The sequence below is a fragment of the Engraulis encrasicolus genome, chromosome 23 (genome assembly GCF_034702125.1).
Source record: "Engraulis encrasicolus isolate BLACKSEA-1 chromosome 23, IST_EnEncr_1.0, whole genome shotgun sequence".
Lineage (NCBI taxonomy): Eukaryota > Metazoa > Chordata > Actinopteri > Clupeiformes > Engraulidae > Engraulis > Engraulis encrasicolus.
In genome coordinates this window covers 1,639,158-1,663,334 of record NC_085879.1, presented here as the reverse complement: position 1 = coordinate 1,663,334, position 24,177 = coordinate 1,639,158, and the positions used below count along the sequence as shown (strand labels likewise).

General features: G+C 44.4%; 1 protein-coding gene across 2 annotated transcripts; it reads left to right on the top strand.

The window, feature by feature from the left end:
• Positions 1-623: 623 nt before the first annotated feature.
• Positions 624-17,256, top strand: mgarpa (mitochondria localized glutamic acid rich protein a). 2 transcript variants are annotated; one of them, XM_063190014.1, is made up of 8 exons: positions 624-871; positions 5,255-5,361; positions 5,983-6,088; positions 6,880-6,897; positions 9,734-10,435; positions 13,392-14,278; positions 14,628-14,686; positions 15,107-17,256. In XM_063190014.1, exons 1-7 carry the CDS (start codon positions 781-783, stop codon positions 14,661-14,663), a joined length of 1,947 nt encoding a protein of 648 aa, XP_063046084.1. In that variant the 5' UTR covers positions 624-780; the 3' UTR covers positions 14,664-14,686; positions 15,107-17,256. The 2 variants fall into 2 exon arrangements, with proteins under 2 accessions (XP_063046084.1, XP_063046085.1); XM_063190015.1 differs by having other exon boundaries at positions 13,392-14,285.
• The last annotated feature ends 6,921 nt before the right edge of the window (positions 17,257-24,177 follow it).

Below are 24,177 nucleotides of genomic sequence, written 5' to 3'. Positions count from 1 at the left end.
CCCATATCAAAATAATTGACAAGCAAAGTCTGTTTACTCTGTCCGGAGCTACAGTTTGTGCAGTTACTGCTTTCTTGCTTTGTTGAACAGAGATGACATCACACTCATGATGGGGGCACTTCAGAAGGGACTTTGAGGGATTTGCTTACACGTGAGAAATGGATGACAGAAAATGCACAGTAGACTTGATAAGCTGCTTCAGCTCCCATGAACTCCTGGGGTTAGGACATTGAGCAACTCACAGCAGGTTAGGGTTTCACCCTTGCATAGCTTGAATGCCATATCTATAAATTGCATTGCAACGTTATGTGGCAAAGCAAACGCACACGTGATGAAAAAGCCTGCCCCCTGAGCATACATTATTACATTTATCAAAAGTGAATACCGTATATTTATCTGGTTTTCAACGAAAGGGCCCATATAAGAGAGGAGCACCACTCCTCGTTTTTTTTCTTTTTTCAATTTACACATGTGCAGGTGTGCATTAGTGACTTGAAGGACACTGATTCAAAACAGTTTATCATTAGGCCTGTATTTTTAATGGAACGTGAACAGGCCTTTTTGGTTGCCTCAGTTGTGACGTCAGGGGAAGGGAGTCTTGATTGGAGCATACGTCATAAAGCAACTCGCTGCTCCAGTGCAACTTCCTCTGCTCATCCCCGCCCTCCCCCATCCATCCACCGGCAGTAGAGCTGTAGTTGCACGCCACTATCGCAGTTCCCCGGACCTCTCGGCGCACGTTCTCCTCGCATTCCCGTAGTTGTTGGACATCGCACGGCCATGTCTCTGTGTCGGGCAGGTTTGCAGAGATGTGGGCCTCTGGCTCGGCATTTCCTCACAAAATCCCCCCACTCTCACCTCAACAGAAATGGTAAGTGGAGAGAACCTTGCTTCATTCATTATGTCCATGTTCAATCAACGTGCTTTAGATGGATGTCTTTAATGACGTTACCTTTTGGTTTGGTGAAGACTATTAGACTCAACTGCACCCAGTTGTGCAATTGCATAATGGCGAGACATCTACACTTGGACAAAAATCTTACGGGAACACGATGTGCTTTTTGAATTTGGACGCTGGAAATTGTTCTATAGGCTTCCATACAGAGGTATTTTGGAAAGATGGCACCCGTTTGGCGTTAAGGGGAGATGAAGGTCAGAGGAGATTTTTGTGGTGCTGCTGCAGTGGGATTATTTATTTGCCTCCAATATGCCAACGGCCTCCCTTCACACAAAGCGCAGCAATTTTAAAATTGTGGAATTACGAGCCTATTTGATGGCTTGATATGGCAAGTGTTTTGCCCACACAATGGCTTAAGCAATCAAATTGTTATTTTAAGGCCATACCGTTCATGTGATGCTGAAGGTCTAGGCCCGGTTAGAAATAAACACTTTGTTTCTCTGTACGATGTTAGTTAGGCTACAATGTGGCGCCCAGGGGAAACTTCGAAGCCGTGCATATTACTCATATCGAAGAAATGATTAGATTTGAATGGCCTGTTTTTTGGAAACGCGCTGTTACATCATTTTAGGGGGGCGGGGTGGTTAATTGAAAGTGTGTTTTCAGGATTAACTTTTGAAATACTTATTGTATGTGACCTTCATTAGACCAAGGGTGTCAAGGAAATATGGTTCGTGCAAGTGGTTCACGTGGTACACCCGTGTGACGTTGAGCGCAATGTATAGGATGTACGTGTATGTGGCACGCGCACTATGGAGAGTGCGCAGCATGATGGGTAGACCTCGGAGGACCATGCGCGCGCCTCGCGCATGAGGTTGCAAAATAGAAAATGGCTGAATATTTCAGAGCCGGGCTCACTTTTCCTGGGGCAGACGTTCTATCCGATTATGTTTTTTTCTAGCGCAGGAGACACTGGTTAGGCTTTGGGTACTGTGCGCGCTGATCTCAAACAAGCACGTCGTTGAAACGGCCCAATCCAAAATAGCTACACACCCACCACGTTTCAAAATATTGGATTTAATTGCGCGCTTCGCGTTGTTTCGACTGATGTTTGGTAGATTCTCATGTTATCTTGTCATAATCGCTTTATGCTCAAAAGCCCTGTCTGTATGTAACGTAGCAGCCCTGTAGGCTACCTGAGAAGGTACATTGTGTTCTTTTTTGCTCCCATGGTAAACCGACTTGGAATAAAAATAAGGGAAGGAACTGATCGCATCCCCAACACATCGATTCCATTCCGTTGCACACTCACTCACACGCCAATCTATTAGTGCTTGGCTATATGCTACGTTGAATTGTGACCAAGAAGTTGGCACCGATGCAATCCGTGGCTAAAATGGTCACCGTTAGCTGCCCGTTGGGGGTTTAGCTGGTAACATGCATGACCTTATCGTCCCCCGTTGCACAGCTCTGGCAGAGGGGTGAAGGTGAGGGAGTGAGGGTGAACACCCAGTACTTTGAGAAGGGCGGATCAGGTTGACCTTACTGCATGCAGTCTTTGCCATTCCTAATGTCCAGCTCACCACCTCGGACAGGAATGCAGCCAGTTGAGGGCTTGTGATCATTCTGAATCTGTACAGAAACTGAAAGATGTGCTCTGTCATCCCTGCATTCAGGGGTTAAATTGGGTCAGGGTTGTCTGAGGCTGAGCCCCCAACACTGCCACTCCTGCTATGCGGCATTATTCCATGTCAGCGTCAGCAAGCCTTTTTTTCCTCACTCTTTTCAGCAATCCTAAAGGATGAGTAGTCCTGACCCCAGACCAGAGCATATACGGTAGAAAATCCCAAATTAACCCCCTACCTGCGTTCCTGCATCAGCACACCTAAGTGAATGACTTGGCTTAATCCCAGTGACATGGCAACACATACACACTACAGCTCAGCAAGGAGTTGCCCCTCCGTGCCTCCTCTGTATTGCGTCTAAGAAGATGTGCCCTTTGACTCCCGAGACCCGATTAGCAGATTATCTTGTATAAATAACATGGTGTGTCTACAACCCATTTACCACCGCTGGGTTTAAGTGACTGGATTGATTTTGTGAGAATATGAGTACCGGTAGAATGGGCATGCCTTACTTCAAGCCATACTCCAAGAGATACCGAGTTCCACCCGCGCACAGTCAAGTAAGGACCGCATTGGGCCTGGTGCCATAGTGGTTAAAGGGACAGTTTGGTCAATTTCAACATGCAGTTGTATTGCTCACGCTACCCTTGACTTGTCAGTATCTGGTGATGCCACATTTTTCGGCTCAGCCCTTTCCGAGATATGAGCAATTCTAATGGGGGCAGCATTTGTTTATGTGACGGAGGTCATCTTGCACCTGTTCACCCCCCTCGGGGATCGAACGTGCGACCTCGTCAACTACAACGGTTCGGCAATGGAAGACACAGTACGATACCGCTGGGCCAAGAGACTAGTCTCTCGGCCCAACGGCACGAGACTGTATGAGGCTATCGGAGGGAGGTTTACCAACGTTCTACGCCAACTCTGTGCTAGTTAGCCTCCGTTACACTCTCCCCCTTAAACCTCACTCCCATCCCGGGTCATACGGCACCACTGTGACGGAGGTCATCTTGCACCTGTTCACCCCCCTCGGGGATCGAACGCGCGACCTCGTCAACTACAACGGTTCGGCAATGGGAGACACAGTACGATACCGCTGGGCCAAGAGACTAGTCTCTCGGCCCAACGGCACGAGACTGTATGAGGCTATCGGAGGTAGCTTTACCAACGTTCTACGCCAACTCTGTGCTAGTTAGCCTCCGTTACATTTACATTTTTAAAAAATGAAACATAGGCAAACTCCAAATATTTCCCAAAAGGTACTGCTGTTTGCTAGTTGTCTGCTGATGTTTTATAACCTTTTGGATGTTTTTGGGAATAAATAAAAATGTTTTTTTGAAATGTAAACAAAGAGCTGCCCCCATTACAATGACCAGGATCTCGGAAACGGCTGAAGAAGAAGAAAAAAAAAACCTCAGGCACTGACAAGTCCAGGGTAGTGTGAGCATTACAACTGCATGTTGAAATTGACCAAACTGTCCCTTTAATAACTTCAGTCACAGAGACTGAATACCTTCAGAGGCACTGAATACTGTACATAATGCACTGCCACCAAGGAAGGAGCTGGTTTTCAGCGTTGTCTCAAGCATTTTGGCCAATTGCATTTGGCCTATTATACTTTCCCCTTATTAACTTAATAGGTTTTCTTTGGTATTACAGTCGGTGTAGTCGAAGATGATCTAGTTCCCTCACCACACGGTGCTTGCTATAAGGAAATGGGTTTGAGAGAGCAAGACTGGCTTGACTGGCCTCTTGACGGCTTATTTCTGGAGGCCTAAACCAATCCCCACCAATCCAATCAGGTCCCATCCAGATCCAGTATCGCCTGCTAGTGTGAAAGCTTCTCAGATGCTTCCCAGTGGCGGCCATCTCCGTGGCAGAGAACGTGCCCTACCTAGTCTGTAGCAATGGATTGATTCCATTGCCAATCTGTTTAACTGGGTCCTCCTTGTTGAAGGTGACTTAATTGACAGCAATGCCCAGTGGGAAGTAGGGTAAACAGAATTGTAGCATCTAGAACTTCAGATGGTCAGCTCCTGCAAACCTGTTTAGCGCAAGTTACCCGTATAGCTCAAGACCAGCATAATGAATTCAGCAGTGCCTTTTTGGCTTGCTACAGTCTGGTGAACCGCTGAAAGTATTTTGCAGCCATTTGCATATCCATGGTTGCATTCATTTGAGGAGTAAAGATTTTTTTTTTCCCCCCGCTCTTTAAGAATTTTATGGGAATATTCTACAACTACCGTAGAACTCGTGTTTTTGACCTCATGAGAAGAACTTGAAGTTAAAAATTATAGGAATAAAACGTTTTGCTATGTAGCCTACATGCATTAGATGCATTTCCTGCCATTTTCTTATGAAGTGAGTGATTAGTGTCAAGCCTGGAAGCCTTAATATCAGCCATTGGACTGGAACTACTACACCACATCAGCCATCAGACACTGTAACTACTGTTTATGAGCCAAGCGTGCGGACAGCAAGCCACTCAAGCACTCTGTTGCTAGTCAGCACTGGTCTTTAAGAGGCTGATAATATCATCGCTTCATTGTCATGCCTCAGATGTTTATTACGTTATGCCGATTACTATCTGGCTTCACCGTGTGTGTGTTTTGTCATGGTCTCACTCATCACTCTGATTGCTGTCTGGGATTTGTCACGGTCAAACGACTCCCCTCTCGCTCTCTCTCTTGCTTTCTCCTCTCTCTAACCCACCTCCCTCTTCTGTTTGTAGTGGCCCCACGGAGGACCATGTCATCTGTTCCCGGTGGCGGTAATACGGGCCAGAACATTGCTTATGTCGTGCTCTGCAGCGGAGCATTCGCAGCTGCCTGCGGCTATGTAAGTGCCAGCGCCTCCTATCTTCCCCATCATGTTTACTTGTTTGGTTCAGCTTCGCATGTGAAGTTCCCACAACACAGAACTCTGTGCATGGTCTCATGGGTCCAATGTCATACCAGACCCCTCTCTGGAGCTTGGTAATGTCATGTTTTGATGATGTTTTGCCTCCTTCCCATAGAAGGTAACCAATGCTTTTAACCATATGTGTCCTTGACTTTACCCTTAAAGGTGCCCTGTGTATTTTTAGTACCGGTAGTTAATTTTCAGAATTCATGCAGCCCATTCACAAATGTTGGATTTTTCATAAATACTCACCACCTCTAAGAATTCATTTTGACTGGTTAACTTGCAGCTTTTCCACATGGAAAGATGGCTTTTCTCCATGTGTTCATGTTTTGAATTTCCATAAATGGACATTTTTAGCTGCAAAACCTTCTGTATTTTGGTCATATTAGTTTATTTAGGCCTATTGCTTAGTAAATATTCATGAAAGAAATCAATTTTGGCTTGGCCATATGCAGCACAGTTTCAAGGAGCTATATAGTTTCAATGCCTACTTTGGCTACAATCTTACACCGTGCACCTTTTTAAAGACGCTCATGTCCTATTCCTTCCTGCCAGGCTTACAGCACTGTGACCACTGACCACAGTAGGTTCCTAGACCGCGTGACCGAGATTAATGCCCGCCCCAAGACTGAATGGCAGCCCAAACCATGGCCACGCAAGGGTGAGTGATGGAGAGATTTCTCTAACCTTCATTGCGTTCAGAACCGGTGTCACGAATAGGCAGACTAAGCAATTTCCTCGACCCTTTAGACATTTGAAATGCACTGTATTTGGTTATCTGTAAGTCACTGGTTGCTTTTGCTGTTGAACATTGGTCAAATTGGGTTCTCACAATCACAGATGGTTTGTAGGATTTTTAGCACCTTTCTAGGTGACCTACAGGATGTTTGTTAGTAAAAAACCATCCTTACTAATAAAGGACGGGGGATTGTCTGAAACAGGATTGGTGTATGCGATTAATCCTGTGCCCCAACATGAACATACACACACTTAGCCTCCAAGACGGAGAAAGAAGATTGTCCTGGGAATACCCACCTGTTTTTAGCGCTAGCCTAGAGGGATGGGCAGACTACCAGCAGGTGTAGACTCCCATCCGTGTAACTAGAGCATTTTATGGTCGCCTTGAAATCTTGTGCCAGTCTGAGCACCCCTGCTGAGTACCCTGACACATAATCTGTCCCCCCAACACACACACGCACACGGACACACACTTTGTGATGTAACTGCTCTTGGACAACCAAGATGGTCAGTCAGCACCAGGCATAATGCACCCTTGTGGTCAAAAACAGACGTGTCCTTTGTGAATGCAGTCAAAATGTCCGTCCATCACCTAAATCCTCTTGACCGTCTCTAGTGACATTTTCTGGAGTGTAAGTCTTTCTCTCTCTCTCTCTCTCTTCTCTCTCTCTCTCTCTCTCCCTTTCTTTCTCTCTCTCTCTCTCTTCTCTTTAGGCGAGGATGATGAAGAGGGTGAGTTCCTTGGTTATCTGAAAGAATTAACATTTTACTCTAACCACTAAAATCAAGCAGAATTTTTGAATGAATGACACAAGGGTTTTGAGGATGGTTTTTTTTGCATGGGTTTGACTGTAGATATATTCCTTCACAAATCACATGTAAACATCCCTGGGGAAGTGTGTCGTCTCACCCCACAAAAGGCTGAGATTTACTTTACTTGAAGGAGGAGTTTAATGGTATCGCGGTGCAAATATTCACATTCACAAAATGGGGGCCCATTTATGTAAAGAGCAATTTAGATATATTGGCCTGGAGACTGAGGTTTGTATCCAGTTGTTGTTTGTATTGAATTGATGCCTGTCATGTTAAGCCATGTGAGGTACAGCTCTGCACACAGAAATGCCCCCCATTTTGGATTTCTATGCTGATGTTCACGCCTTCAGTATATATTGCTCTACATGAGGTTACCTCGTTTTATCCCTTATGCTAACCTGAATAAATTTGTTTACACACTCCAATGCCAGATATTCCAAATTACCTGTACAATTCAACCAGACACTCACCTGGGTGAATTGGACAGGTGAATCCAGGTCATGTGGAATGTGTGGCACTGGGTTGTGCCTAACAAATCCAGGTTGCCCACCACTGGCTGATGTATTGAACTATATAGTGAATGCGTGAAATTTTTCAATTTTGGAGGTTAACCATTATCTGTTAACACCACCAACACTGTGGTTCACACTTGAGCACCATGGTTGCCCTGTTCTGACCATATGCAGACTTAAACTGCTATAAGGAAACAATCCACAGTTGGACTCAAAATGAAATGGATTAGTTTGTCCAGAGGCATATCAATGGCTTTAACTCATGAGCCATATTTTTGGGCAACAATTCGATTGGCTTTGCCTATATTATAACCAGTTATTAAGTGAGGCATACACTACATATAGCCTTCACTTTTTCACTTGCCTTGAAACTTCACGCATGTTCGCCGGCTTGTCCGACTCTTAATTTCACTCACCCATAAATCTTGTTGGATCAGAACAGGGTTTGCCTTCTCCGCACTCTCACCCACAACACTGATACAGGACTCTTCTGCCTGTTCAATTAAATGCACCTTTCAAACCTATCGATTCTCAATCCTGTCTGCCTCCTCTGAGCTCTCCTCCTGTCCTTCCCCAAAATGGTCTGGTTGTTGTAATGTTCACCAAAGATACACACATCCAAAAGTTGACGGTGAAATTGCAAAAAAAAAAACAAAAAAAAACCTCATACTGTAGCTGTTGGCCAAAGTGGCTAATGGCTTACTTGTGTTCTGACATGTGTAGCCATACACAGTCAGAATGTGATGAGCCATGTTGTTCTTTTTCTTTTTCTAGTTCTATTTTTTTCTTTTTTTAATGACTGAGTTTGGGTGAAATTTGAAAAAAAAAGTAGTTGATTTATAGTCATAGTTACATTTTTAATCATAGTCCAACTTTTAATTGCTCGTTGAGATTTTCTAATTCTGTGTCTGTTTTGACTCTTTCCAGCGGTTTAACTTTTACTGGGCTGCAGAGAACCGCGGCCCAATAGTCAGGAGTCAGGACTTTTCTACGGATGAATCAACCTTGCTACGGCTACTGCTACTGCTAATGTCACTTTCAGTCCTGCTCACAATACCTACCTACAAGTAAAATTACAATTATGCAAAACTAGTGTTTCAAGGCTTATTTATTGGACTCTAAAAAAAATCTAATGGAATGGATGTTTGGTCTCATTGTATTTCAACCCTAAACTCACAAATATTTGGACATGTTTTCTTCTGGGTATTGCTTATTAAAAACAAACACGCACAACAAAATCACCTGGCTTGTGTGTCTCTTACTGGACTTTCCTGGTACTGATAAACTTTGAACAGATGGTAAGGCTCAACCATCTTTTTTATACCTCCCCCCCCACCCCTTCCCCCTCACTCCTTCCCTCTCTTTTGTTTATTTCTCTTCTTTTTGCTGTCCTTTAGGCCCTTTGCACACCGGTTCCGCCAAAATGTGGAGCACTGCTCTACCAACGCTCGATTGCACCTTTTTTCAGGACAACCCTGCACACTGGCACTGATGTCCGCCGTCATCGGCACCCGTGTGCAGAGTTCTATTGAAAACAGTGGAATCTAACGTAAATTTGGTGGAACCGCTGTGCGAAGGCCCTTGCACTCCTCTCTCCCTCTCCCTCTCCCCCTCTCTTGGGTTTGCATGCAATGTGTGGTGGTGGGTTGATTTGGTTTGTAGTGGTTTTTGCTTTGCATTTTTCTTTTGCAGGTGACGACGGGTAAGACATGTTGTGCGTTTGTGGCTGTTCTTGTGTGACTGTGTGCGTGTGAAGATTGCATTGCAGTGCAGTGGAAGGGTTAGCAGAGCTGAGAGCAGTTGATACGCCATCTTCCTAAGAACAGTCTGTCACCCATGACCAGAGCAAGACCAGAGACTGGATTAATGTATATACTCTTAGAATCTCTGATAAGACTGTTTGACGATAATTGTACTCAAATCAGATCTGACTGCAAAAGCAAATCATGCTAAATTGAGGTAAGAGGTAAATTAACAGATGCAAAATAAGTTGTCGTTAGGCTGTATCCAGAGATGTTCACTTCATAGAAGGTCATCAAGGTAAGTCAGCTTAAGTAGAGCCATGGAGGTAAGCAAGTGTTTGAGTGGGCGTGCAGAGATCTGTGTGTGTGTCCATCCACTTGATAGAACAAATGAGTGAATGATTTTTTTCTTTCCTTGTTTCTCTCTTTTTGTCCTGTACTCTGTCTCTTCTTGCCTTTTGTCCCCTGGCTCTCTCTGTTCTTTTCTTTTTCTCTGAGCAGGCGAGGGTGAGGAAGGAGGAGAAGAGGAGGGAGGTGAGGAGGCTGCAGAGGAGGGAGGTGAGGAGGCCGAGGCTGCAGAGGAGGCACCCGCTGAGGAGGATGGTGCCGAGGCAGAAGAGGCACCTGCGGAGGAGGCCGCAGCCGAGAACGGGGCCGAACCCGAGGCTGAGGCGGTAGCTGAGGAGCCGGCAGCCGAGGAGCCAGTGGCCGCCGTGGAGGAGGAGGCAGCAGGGTCCGTGGAGGCCGCCATCGAAGAGGTGGCTGTGGCCGTGGCCGAGGTTGCTGCGGTGGTGGAGGAGGTGGCGGAGGTGGTCGCCGAGGCGGCAGAGGAGGTGGCAGCAGTGGCCGAGGAGGTGGAGAAGGTGGCGCAGGAGGTGGAGGCCGCAGCTGAGGCGGTGGCAGCTCCAGAGGCAGTCGCAGAGGCCGCAGTGGAGGAGGCTCCCGCACCCGTTGAGGAGGCTGCCGCACCCGTTGAGGAGGCTCCCGCACCCGTGGAGGAGGCTCCAGCGCCCGTGGAGGAGGCTCCAGCACCCGTTGATGAAGCGGCTCCAGCACCAGTTGAGGAAGCGGCTCCAGTGGTGGAGGAGGCAGCCGCTCCGGAGCCAGTGGTGGAGGCAGCAGCAGCACCCGAGGCAGTGGAGGCAGCCCTGGCAGAGGCCATGGAGGAGCCAGCAGCAGAGGCAGCGCCAGCCGAGAGTAACGGTACGGCCAGCTCCGAGGAGACCGATTAGGCTGGAGGGTACACCACACCTCACGACACACACACACACACACACACACACACACACACACATCTGTCTCTCTTGCACAGACTCCTTCAGTGATGGCCATTCTGTGATGGGCTCCCTGTTTTAACCAGCTCCCTTAGTCATGTGCGTGTTGCCACACACACCACACACACACACACACACACACACACTGAGGTATAAATGCATACACACACATGCTGATTCATACGTATTCACACTGCTGTTTAAATACCGTTTAAATATGATCCAGTGTGGTTCCAGGTTGTCCTTCGTGGATGGTCTGCTACACTACAGTTTCCTCAGTGATTATCACACAGTTAGAAATATGCAATACTGGTCTAGCACGACCAGGGAGCCATTAGTCACAACCCAACACCTCATAATAACTCAACATAGTGTTGCTGTGTACACAACCAATCCCTCAACTACATCACTTGTATCTCATGGGTACCTGATTTTACCAGATCAAACCACTTTGTTGTCAATGATCACTGTTGTGTATATAATATTTATTTGGACATAAGTTGTGTGTATCAAAGATCTGATTGTATGCCTCAGTGAAAATAATAGTGGAAGACAGATTTTAGTTTTCTTTTCTGGCCGCGGCTCCACCTTAAATTTCTATCTTCAAATGTAGAGGCTTTGTGTGTTGTATAGATTACTGGGTTGTTGATTTTTGTTGACCTTTTTTTGATCAGGCAATTGTAGTAATGGCCCACGTTGTGAATATATTGTACAAAATCATTTGACATGGGTTGAGAGAAGCTTTTACGAAAGCAGACATCTAGAGTTGGAATCCCTGGCCCAGCAGAGAGGGTGTCGGAATGAACTTTTAACCAATCATATCCATCCGTGTTCCAATGTGCCGGTGATGTCATCTGCAGGAGAGAAGTCACTCACTTTTTTTTTGCAGTGTTTGTGTTATTTTTTGTTTGTATAGCACAATAACTTTGGAAAATGGCACCAGTATTTTTTTGTGACCAAAACTGGAAAATGTGCTCCCTCTTTCATTTCTCCTTTCCCAATCTTGCCCTGTGTCCCCCACTTTTTGTTTAATTTTCCTTTTCACACTGATGCACCACTAACCACTCAGTTCCTGTTTACAACCTCCTCACACCAAGCCTGACTAGCTATGACCTTTTACGACCTTCACCCTGTGACTTTGCCTTATGACCATCAAGAAGGATCATCAAAGAAAACTGTCAAAAGAACTTTTAAGGATTCACTTTCAGGAACTCATCACTTGTTATGTGTGCCGCTACAACAAACCAAGGGACTCTTGCTCGACTTAGGAACTCCATTTTCCATTTGTTTTCCTGCTTTGTCTTTTTGTTCCAATTTTAAAAATCTGCAACTTGTGCTCTTCTGCCAGATATCACTGAACTGCCACGCTCCATTGTAAAGGTTTCAACTTCAGTGACGTGTTATAGCGCTGCATTGGCTAACTTTTTTCCCCCCATTTTAATTCCAAACAACCTCAGTTAACATGTGCAGGCTATGCTACTTGTAACCATGTGGTGCTCATAATTCATTCATTTTTGATTTCTCTCTCTGTTTTGCTCATCCAGGAACTCTAAATGTTGTTCTTTTTAATAGGACGGCTAGTAGCTTTAACCATATGTGTGCGCCATTCGAGCTGCTTATTTTAACTGGATCAGATGGTAGCTGCTGTGAATAAAACTGGACAAGGGATTTTCAAGCCATTAAATAAAAGAGAATACTGAGAACTCGAAAATTCATCTTCCGTGTTTAATTTCTCTGGATTGGATTTGCCTCTTGTGTCTATAAAAGTTAAACAAGTAATGTCCTTTAATCTTTTGGGAGTTCAAGGTGGTTTGTTGCAATTGCTACATTACGCATACTGACCCATTTTTAACAACTAAGCAAGCGTGTTCTCACTTAACACTTATGCCTCGCCTCTGCCACAATTGGGTATGGCAGATTTTTGAAGATGCTTTTTTTGGTGTGCAAATCTCTGGTGTGAGCATTTCTATGTGATATTTGGCAGGAAGGCCTGGGTTACAAATATGCATGGGTTTTTACAAATGTCACATCCCTTGTACTTGGCTAGGTAGTAATGTAAAAAAAAAGGCAGATGAACCATTTGTTTACATTTAAGATGTTTGAGAAATTCACTGACTTCTGAACGACTACTGAAATGAACTGAAACAAGACCCCTCCCTGTGCCCCCTCCTCTCTGCATCTCTGATGCAAAGACAATAGTGCAGTAGCTTTTAATCCCTGTAATGCATATAGAACATGTTGCGCAGTCACATTGCCCTACTCCATATCTTGGCCCATATTTTACACTAATTCCAATATCTGCTCTATATAGCAATGTTGCACTCCATGTGAATCCTGAACCACCCAACACGCCATTACGTTTTTCACCATTTTCCTACACTTACTAGCACCCACATGTATGGTTTATGAAATTAATGTTGATGTTTATGAATGTAATGATGTGAATATTTGGGGACCTCTTTAGTATTTAAAATCCATTGCACTGATTCTATGGCTCTGAAGTTGCGTCCCGTTCATCAGTTGTACGTACCTCTGTTTGAAATGACCGTTACACAGCTCAACACTGGTCACTTGCCCATGTAAGCACCATTTCTTTCTTGCATGTTTTCTATTTTGCACAGTCATCCACCCTTGCACATGCAGCCTAATACTCCCCCCAAAACGTAAAATGGACATTTTAATGTTTCAGTCAGCCAAACAAGGTCCTCAGTTTAAGATGTCTAGGAAGTAGGCACATGCTGTTTTCAGTGTGCAAATATAATGTTCTTTATTCAGAAGGTTCTGTAACAAGGCCTTTGTTTGTGCTGGCTGGAAGAGATTGCTTTGTGTTTGTGTTTTTAGTTCTTTAATGCTTAATGGGAAGCTGCTGGGTTCTTGTGTTGCAGTTGCCGTGGTGGAGGTGGCTGCCGCGGTGCTCAGCGCTGTGGCCCCTGTGGAGATGGCGGCTGCGTCTGTACTTGCAGAGCCCACGCCTGTCGTGCCTGCAGAGCCTGAGCCCGTCGCTGTCGTGGAAGAGGTGAAGGAGGAGGCCCCAGCAGCCACAGTTGTGGAAGAGGCCCCAGCAGCCCCAGTTGTGGAAGAGGCCCCAGCAGCCACAGTTGTGGAAGAGGCCCCAGCAGCCCCAGTTGTGGAAGAGGCCCCCGTGACTGAAGCAGCTCCAGCTGCCGTCGAGGAAGCTCCTGCTGCTGCAGTGGAGGAGGTTGCTGCCCCCGCTGCCCCTGCAGTTGAGGAGGCTCCTGCTGCTGTGGTTGAAGCTCCAGTTGTTGAAGCTGCTGCTCCTGCAGTGGTGGAAGAAGCTGCTCCGGTAGCTGTAGAGGTGGTAGCAGTGGCTGAAGAGGCCCCAGCAGCGGTTGAGGAGGCCCCATCGCCTGCACCTGCAGTGGAGGAGGCACCCGCCGCCTCAGTAGAGGTCGCTGAAGTGGTCGCAGAGGTAGCTCCAGTTGTGGAGGTGGTGGCAGAAGTAAGTCCAGTGGCAGAAGCAAGTCCAGTCGTGGAGGAGGTCGCAGCAAGTTCAGTCGCTGAAGTGGTCGCAGAAGCAAGTCCAGTTGTGGAGGAGGTCGCAGCAAGTGTGGTCGAGTCAGTCCCTGAAAGTCCGGTGGTGGCCGCACCGGCAGAGCCAGCTCCGGCACCCGAGGAGCCTAAAAGGGAGTACATTGTGGTGGTCCTGGAGGGAGCCCCAAAGTCTGACAAGAAGCCCAAGGTACTCGGGGTCTCTCCAGTGACGGGTAGGGTCATCCCTGCCTACGACGACGATGATGAGCCCGTTGCCCAGGTAACAGGTAATTTGACTTCGCACTAACTCTCACGGGACGGGGCTTTGGCGTTGGCGGGCTGAAGTGGACATGCTACGTAGACCTACTACACTGGTTTGGCTGCCTTCTTCCTGGCTGTCTGCCTCTTTCCTGGCTGTCTGCCTCACAAGGGTCACGCAAAAATAATCTTTCATCTGATTAATGCTATAATGCTGTCTTCACTAGTGCATGACCTCAAAGTGGCTTCCTTAGGCCCTTCAGTTTGTTTCTTTATCTTACAAGTTGCAGTTCACGTTAATGTTGTTGATGCATGTTTGTTTTTAATGTATCTTTATTTTTTAAAAATCCTCCCCCCTCTCTCTCTCTCAGGGCAAAAGACGGATGCTTAAAATCCAAATGCACTAATGTCGTCATACTGGTTCTTTAAGGTAATTACTTTGATCTTCATCTGAAAATGTTTTTGTAGTGTTAACTGGTAGTGTACAGTATTTAGGATGACATAACAGACACTTGAGGAATTTGATGGCACTCATATTGGCCACAAGCTGATGAAGGCCAAATTACATGACGTATAGTAGAGCTTTTATCCAAAGCATGACATTTTTTTTATACTATTATACAAAAAGGACATGCAAGCAAGTACAGAATGTTGGGTCAATAGAGTACAGCAATAAAGGAAAGTAGGACAGACTGAGAAGAGTAATGTATTAATTGCTGCGCTTTGTCTGTAAATGCAATACAATTATGTGTATAGCACAACATCGGGTAAATCTGCCAATCTCAAACGTTACTCCAACTCTTACTCGATTGTCAGCACTTAACGTTCTGTTTGTGTTCTTTCTCATAAGGAACCTTTATCTCTGGATGATGAAGCCACCCTGGAAGATCGAAAAAAAATGGATGTGCCTTTTCCCCTCCCGTCCTTCCCATCACCTAACACACACACGCCCTTAACACCCTCACCCTACTTAACTGCCATCCTGCAGGAAGTTGATTTGTGGGTAGAGCATTTTCATGTACCTGTTAGGACATAACATCTGTTCTGTCCCTTAGTAAGAGAGCTGACTATGCCATTGATGGTCATTGAGCATGTGCACAGATCATTCATGTTAACATCGCTATTAGACTTAGAGTGGCAATCTTAACAAATAACTACCGCACAGTAATTGGGTTTCTCTCACTCGCATCTATAAAGTACATATCTTTTCTATCAATCTGGAAGATGAAGTTGTACTCTCAACTGTGACATTTCCACAACCTTTAACAGTGTTGTCTGCTGCTCCAGGTTACTTTTAACCTTTCATTTATTACTTCAGGTCATAAGACCACCGGGCGAGCTTGGGGAGAGTTGAGCATCGCCCCCTACCTAACGTTCTCAACACCCCCTCTCCTATATGAGCCAACCCCAACTGTTATCCTTCAGTCTTTACTGTCACCAACGTAGTTGTTAATCTAAAGATGTCGGTACAGTAGATGTTTTGACAGACTTCCTGAGGTTGAATGCTGGGTAGAGGAGCGCTTTGTGTATATATAGTCCTAGTGGGTTTGGGATTTAGCTTGGTTAGTTTCAGCTCAACCTCACCTACCTAGCCTTCTCACTCTCTCCAAGCTCTGGTTCCCTTGTAAGTGGTTGCCATGTCAGCTAGATACACCAGCCCAAGCAATAGCTGCCACAACAGAAAGTTAAATAGAACTTCTTTAAAAGTTCTCTTTAACCTCATTTGCCACAATAAGCTGTAATGCTAATCCTGAAGAAAATCGACTCAGGCACAGACACTTTTTATTTTTTTATATGAATATATATATAATGCTGAGTGCTATTTATTAAACATGACATGGACCCCACCGCATTGCCCATATGTTTTTTTGTATCTTAGTGGCATGTTTAGGGGGAATCCTGGGTCTTTCACTACCTCCCTCTTCTGGATTTCAGTCAGAGAGGAAAGAAGTTTGGAGAGATTTCCTCTCTTTCTCAGCCAGCGTCTTTTCACTTTCTCCCTGGAGCACGCAGTGTCAAAATATGAGTAGGTCACTTTCCACTAGCAGGTTATCAGCAGGTTATTTCCCACTAAACACCAGCAATAGCATACTGTGAAACTCATTTCTGGGAAATAAAAACACAAGAGGAGACAAGTCCTCCTTGACTGATGCACAATAGCTGTGTAATCACGTTGCGTGAATCACTGGCAGTAAACATGTTATGCAACCCAATGTCTTTAGCTCTACCAGCCATATGACCTCAGGACAGAACGTCAGCTTTCTTCTTTAGCTTTCTCTGACATGTCTCTACTTTTACTTGGCCTTTCCTGAACTTTTGCTGCCCAAATCCTTCCGAGTCCGTAGCTGCAAGACAATCCATGCTCCATCCCCATCGAAATGGTTGTTGAAGTGGCCGATTGATCTGTATTTTAAGTGCAATGTTCATCTGAGCACGACTTGTTAATTTTGTTTATTTTTTTGTGAATACTTGGTGTGATGAGGGAAATGCTATGTCTAACGTACATGTCTGCTTAGGTTTTACTGCTTAGTCTGCAACAATTAAACTTAATACACTAGGATGAGAGGTGGACTTTCAGCTTCCTCTAAGACACTTGGATAACTTGAGCTTTTAAAAGTTTTCAATAGAAAGCCATTTTAGCATTTGATTCATCGTCACGCAAATAGTTTCCTGGAGTCAACATTCATTGTCGCTTGTCTTTTTAATGCCTATATTTAACACATTCTAAGTAAGGGACCCTGAAGTGAATGTAAGAATACAAAGCGAGGAGTATAGCTTTTTTCAGTTTTCATTTTTTTTTTTTTCGTGTCTGTTCACTGGTGTGTTCACTGTTCTCTATTTCTTTTTGTTTTTTGTTTGTTTTTGGTAAATGCCAGCTGGCTAGGGCATTTGATTAGATCTCCTGTTGTTGCCTGGCTCATGGCCCACCATGTTGGCCATTTTACTGTGAATGTATAACACATTCAGCCTGTTTGAAATAAAGTGGTATGAAGAAATGTACCTTTTGGCGTGTCTGCGTGTGACAGAATAATGAGGGCCTACTGCAATAATTTCCAACCAATGAGCCGTGGCAGTATTGCTGGTGATCCATGACTTGTTAAGCCGTTTAACTACTACAAATATTTAGAATAAAAAAAATATTAAGATGGAAGAAGCTCTAACTTTATTTCTTTTTTAGCAGCAATAGTATAGGCCTATGTGTACCTGGTGGGATTAAGGAGTCATCCCTCTATCCACTTTTTGTAGCCACTGTGTTTAAGGTGATGTATTCATACAGGTATTTCTAGCAACAAACTCGTCTGTATTTCATTGATATTGTTTGATGGGTGGTTCCTGGTTGGTTATTATTCATCTCATGCAACACACACTCACTTTTGTGGCGGACACTACATCTCCTGGTCACCCTGTCCAATAAGGTTAGTGACTGAACAGGAGGAAACCTGCTCACTTGCACTAACATAGGGCCTTATAAGTCCTGGGTATGCCACACAGTGATCCCCAGATCTAACTCTTCAATAAGATGTTGGAGGGACTCCCCTCACCTGGACTTTATAAGCAAACACAGTGAGCCATGGACGACTGGTTAGTCTGAATGGTGGTCTCTGCGTCCGAATCCAGTTGGAAATCCCTGGCCTGCTGTATTCTCTCCTATAACCAGGGCTCTAAATTAACTTGTTCCATCACCAGCCAAAATGGTTAGCATTTGTTAATCTTACAGGCCAAACACACACACACTAATGGCTCAAAGTGGCTACTAAGTTGGCCTTTTCTACCAGCCGAACTGAAATTTCCCCAGCATTTGCCTGGTTGGCTGCTGTTAATTTAGAGCCCTGTCTATGACTATTCTCGCCATTGGGTGGCAACACACATTGTCTTGCCTTACATGTGCTGATGTCCAGAATATTTTCCCCAAGTGCAGAATAAATAGCACAGCTCTGCAACTGAAAGAGGAGCATTTGCACCATCAAGGTCACAAGCAACAGGGGTCATTGAAAGGTCCTTATCCTCATTTCTCTTATCTTCTAATAAGTTGATTTTGGCAGAAAACTGCTGCGAAGAAGAGGATGACCAAGCTACTCACTGAAGGCCGTGGAGTTAGTAACACATTACATAAGTATATGCTATGAAATGCCTTACAAATTATTTGCTCATGACATAAGTGAAGGAGCATCTCATAGACACGCATGATGGCCAAACAGTAAACATTCAAACACAAGGTTTGCTTACTTTTGATGTATACCTTTGATATGTTTACAAGAAGCTAAATCAGACACTAAATATTAATGACAAAGGTTTTGAGCAAGTTTAGCTCTTCGTTTGTATACCAGGTTGGATGCAGCGTTTTATCTCAGAACTACAGACAGAAGAACCTCAGGTATGGGGCATGGTCCTCTAAAGTTGTGCAGTGTGCTATATTGCCTGTGGAGGGCAGCAAAGCTCATTTAGAAGTGCCCTCCACCGCCACCCTTATAACCCTGCAAGTGGGGGGAGGGTGACATGTAATTTCTATTAATTTAAGGAGAAGATTATAAAGTAGCCTACTTCATAATGATACTATCACTAAAGTGGGTACCCCCAACTAAGAGAGGTATTGTTTTTAGCTGTGGCTAATGGTTAGGGAGGTGGTTTTAAGATCAGAGTGTTGCAGGTTCAAATCCCTCCCTTACCTCTCCCTACACATTGAGCAAGGCACCTAACCCCACAATGCTTTAGGGACTGCCAACCCTGTAAATAATTGTAACTTGATTTAAAAATGTCAGCTATACATGGGTTCTAAATGTTTGTTTCCCCCTGGCTGCGTGAACCTAGCTGTGCACAACTCAACCTCTGATTGTTGGGAACCGCTGTCGGTCAAAAAATTAGCTCACCTGGTTGGCTGCCAGTGTCTTGCCCCTCCTCACAACATCGTGTTTACAAACACTGTAAACCCATGTAGGCCTATAGCCAGTGGTGGAAGTAGGCAGGTGCGCACAGGTGCTCAGCACCGGTATAATCGCACCTGGGTTGCATATCGCCATTCAGACATACCACTATTCCGACATACCGCCATGTTGACATTGACGTTCAATTCTCGGAATGGCGGTATCAATTGAAAATAAACTTAATTTTAGTATTGATATGGGATTGCAAATATTTAGGCTATTCAAATATCGGTGACTTCGCTCCCCCAGCCTCTCATAGATAGGCCTACAGGACATGGGCCTATCTTCTCTGTGCATCACTCGGAGCAAGCGCAGATTTTTTTTTTTAAATTAGAAAACAGACAAGTACAGAGATATAGAAACAGACAGGGAAACGAAACATCTACGCCAGGGGTATGACACCGAACAAATATACACATCTAGTACACAATTTTGAATTTTTTACACAAGTTTACAGTTTTGATTGCTTTTTTGTTTGGAGCGGCACATATTGTTTTAAAATAAAAGTCCAGCAAATGCAGATTTCAGCACCACGTGGACAGCTCCTTACACACCATTGAAGGTGTAGGCTACTGTACGCTCGTACTTGGACAGCAGCTCCACAAAAGTAACGTGGTGTCGGAATGGCGGAATGAAAAAGTGTGGAGGTGTCTCGGAATGGCGGTATGCCGGATTGGAGGTTGCCCCCCTTAGAGGTTAGGGTTATTTCTAATGCTGGACAAAAACCTACATTTGAAAATTCTATTAAAGTAGAAAAAAACATACAACCCACACCATGCCATTTGAGTCAGTTGTCTTATGAAGAGAAAAGCTCGAAGTTACCGAAATAGGTGTGCATTGATGTAGATTTGTAGCACAAATCTTTATTTTGTTTACGCTCACCATGTTGGCATAATTGGATGGGCGGTTGTTTGGAAGACTTCCACAAAATAGCACCGGTAGTAGGCTACATGACTAGCCTACTTTCACCCTTGGCTATTAGCTAAGAGTAATGTGTGTAATATATCACAATACCACATGAGTGTGGTGTTATCTCCCCCCAGCAACAAAGAGGCATCTGATAAATGTGCAGGATCAGCCCACCTCTAAATAAATAATTTACTTGGGGTTGGACAAGCTTTGCCTATCTACCATCTAGTGTCAACTCAGCAGGATCTTCACTAACCTCAAAAATGTTACATTTATTTCAGAAACTTCACATAGAATTTGAAGTGGGCATTAGGGCCTATAAGGCCAGTCAATCGAGCTCTAAAAAGGCCCAAACCCGGGATGAATTGCAATAGTAATGTGTCCTACTTTTAAGTGACCCTTAAACCCTTAAACACCTTGGAGTGCACATCAGCGACGACCTCTCTTGGACCACCAACACTACATCACTGGCGAAGAAGGCCCATCAGCGTCTCTACTTCCTGCGCAAACTAAAGAAGGCAAGTGCCACACCCTCCATCATGACAACATTCTACAGAGGAACCATAGAGAGCGTCGTGTCCAACTGCATCACAGTGTGGGGAGGAAGCTGCACGGAGAAAAACAGGAAGACACTCCAGCGTGTTGTGAACACAGCGAAGAAGATCATTGGAGTACCACTCCCCTCCCTGCAGGACATTTACACCACACGCCTCACCCGGAAAGCACTGATGATCATCAAAGACACAAGCCACCCTGCACACAAACTGTTCAGCCTCCTGCCCTCTGGAAAGAGGTACAGGCGCCTCCGTTCCCGTACCACCAGGCTGGCGAGCAGCACAATGCACCAAGCGATCAAGATGCTGAACACTCAACCCACTCTCCCTCCACTGTCAGCCTCTAGCCAGCAAGGCCACTGACAACCCCCCCCCCATCCCCCACCACCATATCTGCGACTGAACATTCCGCCTGCACTACTATACTTGTGACTGAACTTTCAACCTGCACTAACTCAAAACATGCACACACACACACACACACACACACACACACACACACACACACACACACACACACACACACACACACACACACACACACACACACACACACACACACAAGCACACTGCACTTTCTGCACTAAACCCAAACATACACACACTGACACACACACACACACACACACAGACACAGACACACGAACACACACACAGACGCACACCGCACCTTCTACCTGCACTAAACACATACACACACATACACACACACACACACACTGCTGCTGGTGTACTTGACAGACCTTTTTAATATTTATTTTTCTTCAAAATGCTACTATTACCATGTCAGAACGCTATAAAGGACTTTTTTAGGAAAAGCACAAAAGCACAACAATACCTCTTAATGTATGTCCTCTACAAGTCTTCTGTTGTCCAGTCTTGCACTTTAAATGTCTGTATGAGCACTGTCTATGTCCATACTGTCTTAAGTCCATGTATAAGTACTGTCTATGTCTATACTGTCTATGTCCTTACCTAGATTAGTCTATGTCTGTATGGGAAAGCAAGAAATGTAATTTGTAATTCTTTGTATGACCAGTGCATGTAAAGAAATTGACAATAAAACCTACTTGACTTGACCCCCTTTATATTTAGTGAAACATACTTTTTTTCCCAAGGTCAAAGTTGGCAGATTTCCCATTCAGACAATATAGGACAGGGCTATTCAAATGGCGGCCCTGGGGACAGATGCGGCCCCCCACAAGCCCCTTGAAATACAGAATTGTTTTTCGGAATTTAGAGATAAAAGTATGGGTTCCGTATCGAGCTGAAACAGGACACAGGACGTTAAAATGCAAGAAATTACAACTAAGAGATGCAAAATTTTCTGGGGGAGGACAAATCCGACCCCCCACCCCAATGAAGTGTCGCATATTTTTTTCATTGACAGTCGGCAACTGTAATACATACGTTTAGTTCGGCCCCTTTACTGGGAGGAATTAGGCTAGAAAAACTGGCCCTCGTTGACATTTCATTGAATACCCCTGATATAGGAGATACAAGGTGAATAGGGTAAAATTTTAAACTATGACATATTCATTTGAAACTTTCACAGTTGGTAACTCACATTCAGGCAAACAATTTTTGTATTGCAGGTTTTCTGAAATATGATGATGAAATATGCAAATGAGGTCATACAGTATGTACTCAAATATGTGGTAAAATCCGTGGTAACAGACAGGGCATAAAACAAATTGCAATATAATGGTTCATATATTATATTGATCCTTCAACCCCTCTGCATCACATTTTAAAAATCTGCTTTAATCAATTCAGTGGAACATACTTTTCCCAAGGTCAAAAGTATCCGATTTTACCCACTGAATGGCAAAATGCATTGGAAATCTGCTACTTCTGACCTTCTAAAAAGTATGTTCCACTAAAGTGATGAAGGTAGACTTTTCATATGTGATGTAGGATGGGTTAAGTATCAATAAAAAGTGTGAATCATTACTTTTGCGATTTGTTTAATGTTTTGCCCGCTGTTGTATAATTTATCACATATTTAAGTAGATGTGATCTCATTTGCATATTTAATCTTTATATTTCAGACAACTTACAATACCAAAAATCTTTGTCTTTGCTTGAGTACGGTAAATTAGGCTACTGTGAACGTTTCAAATTGATATCTCATTGTTTAATATGGAAAATCTCCAACTTTGACCTTGGAAAAAAGTATGTTTCACTAAATATAAAGCTGTGGAATGATTACTATTGCAATTCGTCCCGGGTCAAACGCTAGATTGACTGGCCTAAATGGGCTTCGTAAATTGGCATAGGCTGCAAAAATGTAGAGACCATCTGAAAGTCATATCTGTTTCAGCTGATCTTAGACAGTATAGTAAAGGCTGCATCCATCGTCTCGCAATGACTGCCATTGGTTTTAACCCCCAATAACCCGGGGGGCAACCACCATTCCGATATACCGCCATTCCGACATTGACGTTTGTCGGAATGGCGGTATCTTTTTTTCCATGAAAAGTCCCGCCATTCCAACACCCTTCCCTTGGAGCATGATTTACGTAGATTTCAGCACCACATGCATGGAGAGGTCCGGACATGCCGCAGGTATGCTCGCTCCCCTAAAAGTTACTTGGTCTCGGTATGGCAGTAGGAAAAAGTGAGCACGATTTACCATATTTCAGCACCACATGCGTGGACAGCTCCGGACATGCCGAAGGTGTATGCTTGCTCCCCTAAAAGCAACTTGGTCTTGGTATGGCGGTATGAAAAAGTGTCGGAATGGCAGTATATCTCAATGGGGGTGTCTGAATATGTCTGAATGGCGGTATGTAACCCAATAACCCATGTTTTAGAAGAACACTGACTTAATGGCCACTGGGCATATATTCACATATCCTTAGACCAGCACCTAGTGTTGATGTGGTTTAAAAAAGAAGAAGAAAAGAGGAAAAGTTTATCTTTTAGGCTCCTTTAAAGGCATTTTCGTGTTGTAATATAACAATACTGGTTCTGGTTCAGTATTAACATTCCTTGTTGATCTGGGCCCATTCTTTGTTAATCTGGGCCCGGCCATACGTCCTGTGATGCTGCACAATATTCACCATCAAGTTATTGTTGCCCTTTCAGTCCCCCAGTCCTTATGAGAAAGGTGACCAATCCACAAATCCTCATTTTATCTGTTTGGATAATTCATGATAACCATGATAAATCATGATAATCAAATAAAACAAACGTTCTATATCAGTTAGAATGATCTTTTAAATCTTATCTTTCTAAATAACATTTACCACGGCTGATGTTTCGCTATTTACGGGTTTGAACATAGCCTACATGTTAGCTGTCTTGAAAACACAGAATTGCACAGTAAATTTGACTTTTTAAATTGCTAGAGCTAAAAATAGTCAGTGTAGAGCAGCCTTGGAAAACCTTTTTCATTCGAGGGGCCACTTCAAATTTTATGAAGTCCTCCAAGGGCCATAACATGAACTCAAACCAGGATTTCCCCCTGCAATTTAGGCTTATTGAAGGCATACACCTTTACAACAGATCCCACCTTCACTAGGTCCCCTGAA

Bases quoted from the DNA above. Each gene is read 5' to 3' on its own strand.
- mgarpa (XM_063190014.1), top strand. From the start codon at position 781: ATGTCTCTGTGTCGGGCAGGTTTGCAGAGATGTGGGCCTCTGGCTCGG. The intron at 872-5,254 runs GTAAGTGGAGAG...TTCTGTTTGTAG, and splicing joins CTCTCACCTCAACAGAAATG to TGGCCCCACGGAGGACCATG. The intron at 5,362-5,982 runs GTAAGTGCCAGC...CCTTCCTGCCAG, and splicing joins TCGCAGCTGCCTGCGGCTAT to GCTTACAGCACTGTGACCAC.